Genomic DNA, 14,837 nt, shown 5'->3' with positions numbered 1-14,837 from the left:
TCTTCCCATCCTTTTTCTTCTCTCTCTCCCTTCCTTCCTCTTTATTCTCTTTTTCTTTCTCTTTCTTTCTTCTCTCTCTCTTTTTCTCTCCTTCCTTCCCTTTCTCCCTTCCTGTGAAGAACCCCAGAAGGTCTTTGGTAGCAGGAAAAACCCCCAGACGTTTTGAAACTTAGAACATTCCCATTGATCATCAGGCATTCTTAGAGCTCCCCTATTGATTGGCTTAGTTTGAGGATAGCTTAGCAGCCATTTACAATAAGCTGTCAACTCAAACTCCAGGCACGTGGGGATCCCCAAACAGTGAGGGTTTCTTTCTTTCTCCCTTGAAGGTCCCCACCCTGCACCCCTTTTGGGCCTAGCAAGCCTCCCTATATCCCCCTGGAAGCCAAAAGAGGCACAGGGGGGCCTTGAAGCAGGGGTGGATTCTAACTTACCTCTCTGCCATTTCGCTTTTTCCTGCATCGTGTAGCAAAACAACAAAGCTGAAAAACAGATGGCAATTGCATACACAGTGCCAGAACTGGGCTTCTGCACATGCTCAGAAGGAAAAAATATTCAAAAAAAAGATGGTGGCACCCACAGACTGGCATTGACTGATCCGGTTTGGTAATGTCATTGTGACATCACCAGCGGATTGCTACCGGTTCAGGTGAACCGGTCCAAACCGGGAGGAACCCACCCCTGGTTGGGAGATAATTACCTGAGGAGAAACACCCGAAGAGAATGAAGAATCGGAGACAAAAAGTCCCACTCCATCTGGCCTTGATCCCATGGTCTAAACCAGTGTTTCCCAACCTTGGCAACTTGAAGATATTTGGACTTCAACTCCCAGAATTCCCCAGCGAATGCTGGCTAGGGAATTCTGGGAGTTGAAGTCCAAATATCTTCAAGTTACCAAGGTTGGGAAACACTGGTCTAAACAATCTAACTTGTGTATAAGGATTGTATTGCAAAAGAATAAATCATTGCTTATCATTCATCCTGGTTTTTTTGCAAAGGTAGCTTCTAATTAGCTCTTATAAGTTAAATAAATGCAGTGAGCTTAATTTATTATTTGTAGTCCATAAATAATAAATAAGACTCATATTGTTGTCATATTGTTCTGTAACACTATGCTTTGAATTCCAACAGGATTTAAAAAAATTCATTCTGGAAGATATGTTGAAGACAGGAAAGGAGTTTGGCTTGAAGTCATTTGAACAGGTGGGGATTTCAAATGTTTGCCTATTATTAACCTGCCTGTACTACACTTTCTACATCAATGTCATTTTGGGCTGTGGAGTTACAAACATTAACTGATTAGTTATAATGACATTAACTAGATCTAATTTTTAAGGGGGGGAAATTAACCTCACTTTGCATTAAGACTACTAGCCTTTTTGGTTAAAATGTTATTTTAAAGGAAAGAGAAAATTGTTTTTTCTTATAAATATGGGTGATTGGTTTCAATAAATAGCCTATGTAATTCAGCACCTATATTAAATTCTTCCTAATATGAAGTTTCATTTACTTCTTAGAACAAACTGGTTCAGATACTATTTCCGTTCTTTCACAGTCTAATTGTACTGTACGTGAGGCATTATTCCTAAATAAAAAATTGCAACTTCTGATTTAACCTTCATTTTTTCAGATCAAAAACATCGCCCTTCATTCTGAAATGTTCACTATTGAGAATGGCCTGCTAACACCAACCTTAAAGGCAAAGAGACCTGAGCTACGTAAATATTTCAGCTCTCAAATAGAAGAACTTTATGCTAATGTCCACATGTAACTGAAGACAACTATTAGAGAGAATGGCATTAACCATCATATCTATGAACAGACTACAACAAATATGTGGAAACAAAAAGTGCAATCATTAACTTCTACACAAAGGAGTACTCAACATAGGAAAACTGAAGAATAATTGAACTCTGCCTTACTGTCCACTTGTGTCGCAGACCATTTTTTACAGTGACATACAACTTCCTCAATGCGCCTTAAAACTGTACATGTTATCTATGTGATTTGTAAGTTATTTAAGATTTCAGCCAAAAATGTGACTCTCAAGGCATGTAAAGGGATATATATGTTGCTACCACATTCATTGTTTTTATTACATTGTACAGCTGGTAATCATTTTCCAAAATATTTGATATATGGAGATTTTTACTGCACCACAGCAGAGGAACACTGTTAGAAGGAGACTGAACTTTATTTGTGTCCGGATGTAAAGTTTGGGCAGAATCTCAGCTGCCTAGATTATTTGCAGACTTTTTCAAAGCTTTATTTAATGTTGTGGTATTAATGCAATGAACCACAAGATAAATGATTAGATATTTTAGCTTTACAATTTGGGGAAGGGGGATGGACTCCAGATGAAACTTCCTATGTAATTCAAGATGTTAGCTTCATGAGCTACAGGGATAGTTGGGCCATAGTGGCATCATGTTATAAAATACGCATGGACGTGGATGGAATTTCAGTACATATTGGGACTAAGTCATGCTCATACATTGCCAACCATTAGATTGCCTCAGCAGTACAGCTTAACCTTGATCACTTAATTTACTGGGTCTTTGTACAAAGTTAGCTTCTGCTTCTTGCCCATTGAACAATGAATATTGAGAAGTGGATAGCATCTAAAAATAAAAATGCTTCTGTAACAGATAGGGAATGAGCTGTAGTATATATATAGGATGTCATTTTATTGGAATGGGGGAACGATGCTTGAACATACCTACCTTTTACCTGCATCTGTATATTTTTCTGAGGGATGGATGGAATTGAAATGCCTTGTAGTAACCCATGCTCGAGTTTTCCCTTAAAACAGTAATTAATTTGTTAAATATATGTAAACAAGCACAATGAAGTTTGCACTAAAGAGTGTGTGATTATAATGCACTACCCAGTTGCATAATTTCATATATAGGTGTCCTTATTGCACACCATTATTCAAACCCATATTCTTGAAGTATTAAATCACTTGTTATATTGGAGTTCAAAACTTTGCTTAGTGTTGGCTATTTCTATATTTTATAAACAAAAATTTCCACCAAAAAATCCCCTCCCTCCACAAGGAAGCCAAAATAAATATTTCTGCATTTAATTTTAGTAAATGTTTTTATACTGCAATTTTAAAAATTCACACTATACTCATTCCTAAAAATAATCATAATAGGAATTATTGTCTTGATTATTCTTATTTGTTTCTTGTTCTTTTTGTCTAGATTTTATGACCATTTTATGTCCCAGTTGTAGTGGTGGGTTTCTCCCAGTTCCCCTGAACTGGTAGCAAACCCTGATGATGTCATGGAACTGGATCTGTTAGTGCTGTGGATGCTGCCGCCTTTAAAAAACAAATGGGGGGGAATCCCCCCCCATTTTTTTTCTGGCTTTCCCCCCCTTCTGCGCATGCGCAGAAGCCAGGTTTCCGGCACTGCGCATGTATTGACATTTTGCTTTTGGCTTTCTTATTACCGGTATCATTTTTCACTAAGCAAGTGCATGCGCACAGAACGCAGCCACGCAGTGCGAGAAGAAGTAAACCAGTAGCGAGATAATTTAGAACCCACCCCTGCCCAGTTGGTACAGGAAGCAAGAGAAAGGCAAATCATAGTTTTCCACAGTTTTATCATGAAGAAAAATGTTTGACATATTAGCAAAACATTATTTCCTGGTATTAACCAGCTTTCTCTTTTTGGCAGTGGACTGGTATTCCTAGGCAGTTACCTTATTCTTGTGACAGTGGGAATGAAGAGTTTTTAATTTAAATGCATCTCAAGAGCTTAATATTGGAAAAGGCTCATCTTAATAGTTTTTCAGAAACTATCAGACGAACTTGGATAAAAGTAGTTCCATAGAGCAGTGTTTCCCAACCTTGGCAACTTGAAGATATTTGGACTTCAACTCCCAGAATTCCCCAGCCAGCAAATGCTGGCTGGGGAATTCTGGGAGTTGAAGTCTAGATATCTTCAAGTTGCCAAGGTTGGGAAACACTGCTATAGAGAAACAAAAAATATTCCATTGACCTATACTTTATTACTGGAACAGAAAAAAATAAACTCTTTAGTGAAAGGATTAATTCTGGAGTAATTCTAGGGAGAGAACAAACTTGTAGCATGTAGAAAATGTAAACAATTATACCCAACAGTATTTGTAGAGGGCATACAACATATGCAGTGCTGTACTGATATAATGCAAGCCCTACCTCTATCATAGACATCACAAAATCATACAAAAGGGGCAGACTTTGCAATGCAATGTTGCTATTGTCATTTGAAACTGTTTTGTAATGTTCTAAGGTTTTAATGGTTTTAATTTGATAGCATTCTCTAGAAGTGATTTCAGTAATTATGGCTGAGATGCAAGATGTTGAAAATTCAGTTTATTCAAAAGCTCTTACGGAAAATAAAACAAGGCTTTTATAATGTAGAAAGTCAATTCATAGAATCAGCTAAGCATTAATGTATATGTGCATAGATCATGGGTGGGTTCTGGCCTACCTTGCTACTGGTTCACTCCTTAATGCGCTGCACGGGTGCGAACATGCACAGTGCTAAAAACCAGCTGTGCATGTACAGAAGCAAAAACTGATTCAGGGGCATGGCAGACCAGGGTCACTGCAGGTTCTAGCAGCCCAGGCTGCCAAGTTACTACCCGGTTCCATAGAATTGGTCCGAACTGGGAGGAACCCACTTCTGGCATAGATGTACGTATGTGCAGTATATTTTTAGTTCAGACGATGGAATTGATGCTTTTTTTATGGTAATGAATTGTTAGATAGCATTGCCTCCATTCAATTTTACATGTCAGGACAAAAGGAGACACCTCAACAACTTGTTAAATAGCGCTATATTAATTAGGGTATCACTATAACATCTTAAAACCTCTGGAGCATTGCTGAGACTATTCTCATGGTCTCATTTCCACTCTCCTATGGTAGAATATTTTATAATTTAGCTGCCACACAAGTTTCTTCAACTATTTTTGAATAAAATTTGGCAAGAGGAGGTGCTGCAGAGTTCGTCCTTGGCCTAGAATCTCAATTGTTTGTTGAATCTTGGGTTTGTATTAATAGGAAATTTAATCCATCCAATTTACTTAGAGGCCGACTGGGTTACTCTGAGAATTGAAGTCCACAAGTCTTAGATAAATTAGTGTATATTGTAAATTTCAGGGGCAGTCTCTCTGCTCCCAGCCAGTGTATGGGCCTATTCTTATTTGCTAAACCACTTGTACTAAGCAGCAGTGTCACATGTTTTGAATTCATGCAAGGCTGATTGATTGCACATAAACAATCTATAATTCCATCTCTAATTTGATTCAGTATGAATTAGGAACTAATGCCTCCACAAAAGTATCAGTTTTACTGAATCAAAGTGGGGAATCTGGGGACCTTCATGTGTCTTGTATTTTAATTTTGTATTCGGTTTTGAAACAGACAAACGTAATTAAAATAGGAAAAAGGATATTAATATTAAATGCATATGAATGAATGGTTGAATCAACATTTTGAAATGCGATGGCGGTAATACTTTCCCAATATATCATTAGTTATTTAGTAATGAGTAACTGAATATGTCTAAAAATTGCTATTAAGCTCTAAGCAAAGAATATCAATAACCTTGATCCAAAGAGTATAAAGAGTATGAGTATAAATCAGTGATTCAAAATTTACAATAAATTCTATTTATGTTAGTAAAAGTCTGTTGTGTTTTGGAAATCTTGTAAGATGGAAGTATCAGCTTAGGCATAGACGAACTGTACTTATGGATGTACTATAGATATTGAAGCTGCATAACTCGATAATTACATATTGGCTAGAAGTTTAGGAAGTTATAGACAGAACTATAGTCCCATCTCTGCGCTAAGCTGTATGTGAACATGTAAGACAAAGGTAGTATAAGCCAGTATAGTGTAGTGTTAAAAACGCTGACCTAGCAACAAGGGGACTGAATTCTAGTCCTGCCTTAGGCATAAAAGGGCAACCTTGGGTCAGTCACTCACTTTCAGCCTGAAAATGTAGATTGGGAAGGGTGTGTATATTTATATATACAGTGGTACCTCGAGATACGAGTTTAATTCGTTCCGGACCTGGGCTCTTAAGTCGAGCAGCTCTTATCTCGAACGACTTTTCCCCATAGGAATTAATGTAAATAATTTTAATTGGTTCCAGCCCTCAAAAAACTCACAAAGTTAGTCTAAATTATGCAGAAAGACAAGTTTTTAATGAAGAAATGTACATGTACATATAAATGAATAATGAAGTTTCTTTCACTTAACTTGTAAACTTTCTTAAACTTTTAAATTTACATATGTTCAACTTCTCTGCCACCCAATCCTGTAGGACAGAGGTCCCCAACCCTTTTTGCACCAGGGACCGGCTTTAAGCGATCAAGAGAGGAATGGGATAAATGAATGGACGGAGGGTGGGAAGGAAGGAAGGAAAGAGGGAAGGGACAGGAACAGAGAAAGGAAGCAAGGAAACTTATGAAAGGGGAGAGTAAGAGAGGAATGAGTGAAGGGAGGGAGGGAGGGAAGAAGGTGGGAAGGAGAAAGAAAAGAAGAAATAGAGGAAGGGAAGGTAAAAGAGAGAAAGAAAAAGAGCTAACTTACGCGTTCAGCTTCAGGAGACAGCTGCGAAGCCGCGTGCGTGTTTTAAAAGGTTGCAGCCGGCCTGGGGGGCTCGGGGGGGTGCTGGCAAGCCCCCCAGGCCGGCTGCAAGCACCCCCCGAGCCCCCCAGGCCGGCTGCAACCTTTTAAAACACGCGCGCTGCTTCGCAGCTGTCTCCTGAAGCCGAACGCGGAAGTTAGCGTTCGGCTTCAGGAGACAGCTCCTTGGCGCTTGTATCTCGAATTTGGGCTTGTAAGTAGAACAAAAATATCTCTCCCCTCCCAGCTCTTATCTCGAGTTGCTTGTAAGTAGAGCAGCTCTTATGTCGGGGTTCCACTGTATTTGTATTATATATCTTTCTTATAATCCTTGTTTATTGTAATTGTTCATAGCACAAAACAATTGCAATAGGAAATGCAATACAGAAAGTCCTTGGCTTACAACAGTGACCATTCAAAGTTACAATGGCACGCAAAAAGTGACTTATGACAGTTTTCACACCATTGCAGCATGCCTATGGTCATCTGATTTACATTGAGGGTTTGACAACCGACTCACATTTATGACAGCTGCAGTGTCACGGAGTCACGGTGACCTTTTATGTTTCCTGACAAGCAAAGTTAAGGGGAAACCAGATTCACTTAACAACTGTGTTTCTAATTTAAGAATTGCAGTGATTCACTTAACACAGTGTTTCCCAACCTTGGCAACTTGAAGATATTTGGACTTCAACTCCCAGAATTCCCCAGTCAGTGAATTCTGGGAGTTGAAGTCCAGATATCTTCAGGTTTCCAAAGTTGGGAAACACTGACTTAACAAATGTGAGAAAATGGAGCAAACCCTCTTAACACATTTCTCACCTAACAAATTTTGGGTTCAATTGTAGTCATAAGATGAGGACTAAATGTACACTTAATAGGAAATACCTCTGCAATTTGAAAGAACTTGTGAGAGTATCCTGTAAAAAACTCCCTATACTGAATTATAATTGGCCTTTTTGTGTTTTAGATATCATCCTTCAGGAATACTTGAGCAACTTATGTTTAGGAGCAGAATCAAGCAGCTAAGATCACCAATCTAGATTCGCATTCTATGTTAGACTGTTAACCATATATTATGCCTCCCGCCCGTAGTCAGTCTCCAAAGCCACATATCAACTACTGTATTACATATCAAAATTTCAAGACAATTTCTTCGCAATATCCGACTTGTCTATCTTCTGGCCTTTAGATGGCGCTCTTCCTTTATTCTTGCGGCTACGTGTGGTCAAAGGGTTAAGCTTTAAAAATGTAACTCACATTGGACTAAACTACCTACTAAAGAAAGTAGGGGGTATCCCCTCAGGAGAAAAAAAGGTTTCTATTAATTTTCTTTCGCCCCTCTTTGCGAAATTTGATATAGGATAGTGAAAATGTATATAGAATAGCGAAAAGTAATATATAAGTGTCATAACGAACGGATTTGGCTCAATTCTCCCCCCTCCTTCTGAGCACGCAATGGGACGTGCTGGTAGTAAATTTTGAGTTTCGGCGCGGAGAAAAAGCAGTTTGTAGCCTCGAAGTTGCGCGTGCGCGTCCCTCCCTTCCCTCACGGTTTAATTTTGCCCCTCACGAAACGGGGCAGCTTGGAACCTTGAGAGCGCGCGAGCCACAGGTGAGTGACCGGGGAGAGGCGAGGCAGGAGGTCTCCCGACTGTGGCAGTAAGTTTCGGGGTAAGAAGAATTGATGGTACTTGGCAATCGGGAGGTGAGGGGCCGCGCCTGCTTTCCTTCCATTCGTTTGATTTTATTCCTCTTCTGTTTATTTGATAGGTAATGCAAGGCGCTGGGGACCGTACCTAATACTACTCCCTCCTGTTTTCTCCACAACACCCACCTTGTGAGGTGGATTGAGCGGTGGGGGGAAAGTCACTCGGGAATTTTTCATGCCTAGGGCTGGACTACCGCAAAACTCTTAGGCCAGCACCTTTTAAACCACTAGATCAGGGGTCTCCAAACTCTGCCCCTTTAACACGTGTGAACTTCAATTCCCAGAATTCTGGGAGTTGAAGTCCACAAGTCTTAAAGAAGCAGAATTTGGAGACCTTCCTACATTAGATGAAACTGGTGCCTTCCAGGGTTGTTTCAGGTGCCCTTGATGAGAAGAGAAGCAATCTGTTTAGGCTTCTGGGGTGGGTGGGGCTTTCCTTTTCTTGCCTTTCTCAGGTTCAGAGAGAGACGGGTCAATTCAAAGCAAAATCCCTACTTTAAGGGAAGTCTGCTCCAGGTCTGTGAAGTTTAGGTGAAAATCATCTGGTTCAGAGGTAGGCAATGTTGGCTCTTCTGTGAGTTGTGGACTTCAGCTCCCAGAATTCCTGAACCAATCATGATAGCTCAGGAATTCTGGGAGTTGAAGTCCACATGTCATAGAAGAGCCAACTTTGCTTTCCCCTGATCTGGGTTGGTGCCTCAGGAAGGAATCCATGCTCCTCTCTCTTTTACCATTCAAGGGTTTCAGTGGGTGGAGGTAAGAATCGGGAACCTGGCCTGGCTTCAATTAGAGCAGTGGTTCTCGACGTGGGGGTCAGGATCCCTTTGGGGGTGTCGAACGACCATTTCACAGGGGTCGCCTAACACAATGGGAAATGACAAATTTCCCATGATGTTAGGAACTACAGCTTCTATTGTGGCACCTTTTACAATCCGACCAATCAGGCATTTACATTGGGGGTGTCCCTCTGACGTTCCTGCCAATCAGCTTAAAGCTCTGCTCGGAGAATTGGTGCTAGACTTATAGTTGGGAGTCACCACAACATGAGGAACTGTATTAAGGGGTGGCGGCATTAGAAAGTTTGAGCCAAGTTAATTTGGGAGCTTGTTTTGGACAAGGTTAATGCCTGGCATAAAGATTTTTATAGTGATACCGTTGAAAATGTAACAGAAGAAAAGAGGGTTAATTCCATTCCTCTTTGCTTTGTTTCTCTAGTAACAACATGTCCAAGAGAAAAGCGGCAAAAAATTTCAAAAAGAAATTGGCAGTAAGTGGTGTTTTGTTTTTAATGCAGAACCTTGAATTGATTTGGGTGTAGAAATTCTATGAAGTTTATTTAATTCTTGAGACATTTAGTTTTGCTGTGACTTTTTAAACCTAAAACATTACATCATTGTTGACTATTTAGTACTCTATCTTCAAATTGAACATTAATGCAATCACATGCGTTTCTGGGATTATAATATAGCAACTACAGAAAATTCCATTGTTTTTTTTAAATAATAATTTCCAATAATTTTATTAAGGATTATATTAAAGTAAAATTAGTTATACAACTATAAAATAGAAAAAAATTTAAAAGCTCTATGATTTCAGGAGTAGATGCAGCAGGTCTAAAATATTCATACCTGCAGATAGTACAGAATGTAGCTGCGCAAGCCATCATGTATCTCAGTACACCCATATAACACCAATGCGCCGCCTGCTGCACTGGCTACCAATTAGTCTCTGGTCACAATTCAAGGTATTGGTTATTACCTATAAAGCCCTACATAGCTTAGGACCAGACTATTTACAGGACCGTCTCCTGCTGCATACCGGATAAGATCTCACAGAGTTGGCCTTCTCCAGGTACTGTCGACTAAGCAATGCAGGTTGGCAGGACAACGGGGGAGGGCCCTTCTCTGGGGCTGCCCTGACTCTATGAAACAACCCCACCCACCCACCCTGATGTCTGTACTGTTCCCACTTTGCTGGCCTTCCAAAAGGCTGTGGAGACCGGGCTTTGTCGGCAGACTTGGGGGCTGTGAATATTATATCTGTCACAGCCGAATTTTGTACGAGTGGTATGCTTGTATGTCGATTGGACTGCTTGCTTTGTAAGTTTTAAAATGTGGTTTTATTGTCTTAATTTATTATTGTTGTTATTATTAATAATAATAATAATAATAATAATAATAATAATTAGATTTGTATGCCGCCCCTCTCCGGAGATTCGGAGCGGCTCACAACAATTTAATATTTGATTTCTTTTATATTGTACTGTATTTTTCATATTGTAAGCCTCCCTGAGTGGGCAGCATAGAAGTCAAATAAATACATACATACATACCAGTAGGTGCTTTTTGCATAGCTCTAGATGGTAGTACTGTACTACATATGGCACTGATATTCTTTTGAGCCACCCCGAGTCTTGGGAGAGGGGCGGCATACAAATCTAATAAATAATAATAATATTTTTTTCTTAATTTAATTTGCATTTATTACATATTTGTAATAACCTCTTAAACATTTAACTTTCTGAAGAGCTTAGTTAATGTGTTTTTTAACATTGCCATGCTAATCCAGAGGTACGTGGAGCTTTTGAAATCCCTGGCTTTAATTAATATTTTTTGTTCTGAGTGGGTCTAAATTATCCCAGACAGGTCCAGTGCACAACTTGGGGATTCTCCTAGATTTGCAATGACTGCTCAAAGAGTAGGTGGCAGTAGTGGCTCTGAGAGCCTTTGTGCAACTTTGAGTTGTGTGCTAGTAGGTCCTTTCCTGGTTTGGAAGTCCCTGTGCTGAGTCACTCAAGCCTTGGTTATCTCACACTAGACTCTTACAACATGCTGTACATGGAACTATTTGAAGAGAATTTGGAAGCTATAGCTGGCACACAATGCAATCTTGTAGACAATTGCTGTGGCCCTTTGGGTGGCCTGTATCATCAGTTGCCAGTTTGCTTCTAGATTCAGTTCAAGATGTTGGTTATCACTTTAAAGCCCTTCATGGCATGGATCCAGGTTGCCTAAAGAACCATGTTACCTCAATGGGATTACCTAACTGCACCTGCCTCAGTAGAAGGGGAATGTTGCAAATCCTATCAATCAAGGAATTCTGACTGGCCAGGAAAAGTCTTTTCTGCTGTGATTCCTAGCCTTTATAAACATCATGAGCTATGAGGTGAGATCCATATCCTCACTTTTGGCCTTCCAAAAGTATTTGTAGACTTGGCTGTGTTAACTATCATGGAGGCCCAAATTATATCATTCTTGAGGTAGTTAACAGAGCATGATAAGACACACTCCCTATGCATCCTGCTCTCCCCCCCCCCCCATCTTTGTGAATGTTAAGCTAACTTAATATTACTATGTTTGATGCTTTCATATTTTTATCAGTTTTTTAAATAATTGCCTAAAGTTGCCTGAAGATGAAATGGGTAGCATATAATTTGAATAAATAAATAATCTGCTTTCATTGCAGGGACATCAAGCCAAGCAGTACTTTCATGGTAAATTGTTTTCATCTGGGGAGCCTGATGTCTCAAGTATTTTGAATATTCCTGGAACCGGTCACATAGAGGAAACTGATGATTTATTTGGTTAGTTATTGTCTATAACATTTTTTAAATGTTCCTATGTAGTTAATAGAATTGTCTGCTTTCTGATTGGTACATCGGGTAGCCAGCTGCACTCTGAATTATTATTTTTGTTTACTGATGTTGGATTTTATATTTACTGTAAGTGACCAGGAATTATGCTGAGCTGGTAATATAAAAATAGTTGTAATAAATAAATTAATAAGATATTGTTCCCAACCTGCAATTTGTAGATAGTAATTGTTCTGAGAAGTATTGAGTAAATGCAGAATAAAAATACAATTGTCACATTTCCAATGAGCAAGTTAAATAAATATAAAATACATATATACATACATGTATATTATAATGTTTAGTACATTTTTATAAATATACTTATTTAGTTGTATGGTTACAGAAAGATCAAATATAGAATTCTACTAAACTAGCAACAGCATCTGGATTAGCTTTAGCATTAATAATTCAATAATAAAATAAATTGCTATATTTTACAACAGAATTTTGAATAATATATCCAAAGGTAATATTAAAAATTAACAATAGCAAATTGCAAACTATACAGTGAGTGAAGTATGTCAGATTTTGCTAATTTTGAAGTGGGAATACTGACCACACAGATTAGGATTTCATGGTCATTACCTTGCACATCTTTCAGTTCTAGCAACAAAAACATCTCTCCCCTTGAAAAACTTTGTTGACTATAAAAAGGTCAGTTTACTTTCTCGAATTCTTTTGTGAATGCAGGATTGAATAGCAGTTTCCTGAACCTATTCCCTTCCCTTCTGCAATTCTATAGTCCAGGTTGTTACAGAAGCAGGTGTCGCAGATACCACCTTTAAAAAAAAAATGCCACCCATCTCTGTCTTGAGACTATTTATCCTCTGTAAAATATTCATATTAGCAATACTTTTTACTGATAAAGTTTTTATTTTTCTTTAATCCAGGACAATCTCTTTGGGACAGGGTCCAAGTTTTGTAAGATGTGTAACTTGCACATTTCATTAGCGTAAACATTTTCTTCCATTAATTTGTTCAAATGCCTATTCTTAAATCCTGACAGCTAAGCCAGATATATTACACTGAGAGCTAAAAATTAAATTCTCACTTTCACATGACCAGGCATTGCTACTTGCTCAATGTCTAGTGGAGCAAACTAGGTTAGAACTTTAGAATAATCAAAGCGGAATATCAATCTTTCATGGTAACTTGTTCTGCATGATTGTTTCAAGGAACTATATTTACCAAACACTTATACAAGGCATCTGGGTGTTTCTTTTTTAATTCTTCCTAATATCTTCCTCTTGAATGAAATTGCTTCATCCATTTCACATCTATTGCTTTGAGATTTTCTGTTGTGAAACATATAGGATCTTTTAAATTGTTAGAGTTAATTAGTTCTATTTCATCGTAGATTATCCTTTACATAGCACTGCTGTAACTGAGTTTGAAGAGTTAGAAGAGGCTGATAATGGCAACAATTCAACGATCAATGAGTCTACCAGCAGTTTCTCTGATACAGATTCCCCAAAGAAAATTACAAAGAAAAGGTATACCAAAAAATAAGTTTAAGACATTATTTTGTGTATAATATTTTATCTGGACCAATTTTCTATGTGTACATGAATTTATTAGTGTGTCCAGCCCTGTTAATTTAATCTAGTTATATAACTTCACAGAAACTATGTCATCCAAATAAAGAAGGGATATTTTGAGCACATTCAATACTTCATTCTAAAATTCCTAGTAAAGTACAAATATCAATTAAAGAATCAGGTATATTCTTTATTTTTGGTACTTTTTAATCAGTTTCGAGATTGGTCTCCACATACGTAAGACTTCTTAATAACATGTTTTCTTTATAATCGTTACTTATCTATGTTCCAAATGTATTGTTTTTTCTTTAAAACATTTTTGTTATACTTTTCAAGTATAACAGGATCCAGGTTTTGTAAGGACTTGCATATCTTTCTTTAGCATATTTTCTTAAATTTCAGTTTGAAGACAGTAAAGTCTTCGATTATTTTTTGCTTGACCTTTTGTACTTCCTCTGTATTATCACTACCAATAGTTCTCACAATAGGTTCCCAAAGGTGGCATTTCTGGCCAACTTCCTTAGGATTTGATTTTTCACAAAAAGTCAGAATATTTTGGACTTTTTATATGCCATCTTTTTGGAAAGCCTTGAAGATTTGGATTTATTCCTGGATCAGTTGGTTAGATCTAAGACATGGTTGTTCTGCTTGTTCTGATTTTTTTAAATTTGGGTTGTCATTATATATACAGTGGTACCTCTACTTGCAAACGCCTCTGTTTACAAACTTTTCTAGATAAGAACCGGGTGTTCAAGGTTTTTTTTACTTCTTTTCAAGAATCATTTTCCACTTACAAACCCGAGCCTCCGAAACTGTAACCGGAAAAGGCAGAGAGAAGCCTCCCTGGAGCTTCTCTAGGAGTCTCCTGGGAGGAAACGGCCGGAAAAAGGTGGAGAGAAGCCACTGTGGGGCCTCTCTAGGAATCTCCTGGGAGGAAACAGGGCTGGAAGAGGCGGGGAGAAGCCTCTGTGAGGCCTCTCTAGGAATCTCCTGGGAGGAAACAGGGCCTCCACCCTCCCTGTGGTTTCCCCAATCACACACATTATTTGCTTTTACATTGATTCCTATGGGAAAAATTGCTTCTTCTTACAAACTTTTCTACTTAAGAACCTGGTAACGGAACGAATTAAGTTCATAAGTAGAGGTACCACTGTATTGTGGTTTTTATGTATATTTCTACATTTTTATATGGCATTAGCTGCTCAAAGTTGTTATAGTGAGATGGCATCCATAAATAATCATTTTAAAATATGAAACTTTACAGATTTGAACTAAATTCTATCTGGATTCTTGATGCTCTCTGAACTTGGTGGTTTTCTTG

At 38.4% G+C, this 14,837-nt stretch overlaps 2 protein-coding genes across 9 annotated transcripts in view; both read left to right on the top strand.

Annotated features, from left to right (window-relative positions):
* The window catches only part of ACSL1 (acyl-CoA synthetase long chain family member 1), a 51,757-nt gene extending 48,669 nt beyond the window's left edge, over positions 1 to 3,088 (top strand). For all 6 annotated transcript variants that reach the window (XM_070757552.1, XM_070757553.1, XM_070757550.1 and 3 more), the window contains exons 20-21: positions 1,132 to 1,203; positions 1,631 to 3,088. In XM_070757552.1, coding sequence (XP_070613653.1) covers positions 1,132 to 1,203; positions 1,631 to 1,771 — 213 coding nt within the window. In that variant the 3' untranslated portion in view covers positions 1,772 to 3,088. The remainder of the gene's footprint in view (positions 1 to 1,131; positions 1,204 to 1,630) is intronic.
* A 5,056-nt stretch (positions 3,089 to 8,144) lies between these two features.
* CENPU (centromere protein U) overlaps positions 8,145 to 14,837 on the top strand; it is a 32,582-nt gene continuing 25,889 nt past the window's right edge. The window contains exons 1-4 of one of the 3 annotated variants that reach the window (XM_070757519.1): positions 8,145 to 8,248; positions 9,560 to 9,611; positions 11,810 to 11,927; positions 13,336 to 13,471. In XM_070757519.1, coding sequence (XP_070613620.1) covers positions 9,567 to 9,611; positions 11,810 to 11,927; positions 13,336 to 13,471 — 299 coding nt within the window. In that variant the 5' untranslated portion in view covers positions 8,145 to 8,248; positions 9,560 to 9,566. The other 2 variants (XM_070757520.1, XM_070757521.1) reach the window with 2 other exon arrangements.

Source organism: Erythrolamprus reginae, chromosome 7 (assembly GCF_031021105.1).
Source record: "Erythrolamprus reginae isolate rEryReg1 chromosome 7, rEryReg1.hap1, whole genome shotgun sequence".
Lineage (NCBI taxonomy): Eukaryota > Metazoa > Chordata > Lepidosauria > Squamata > Dipsadidae > Erythrolamprus > Erythrolamprus reginae.
Note: the sequence above shows the minus strand (reverse complement) of the source record. Positions and strands in the feature narration are given on the sequence as shown.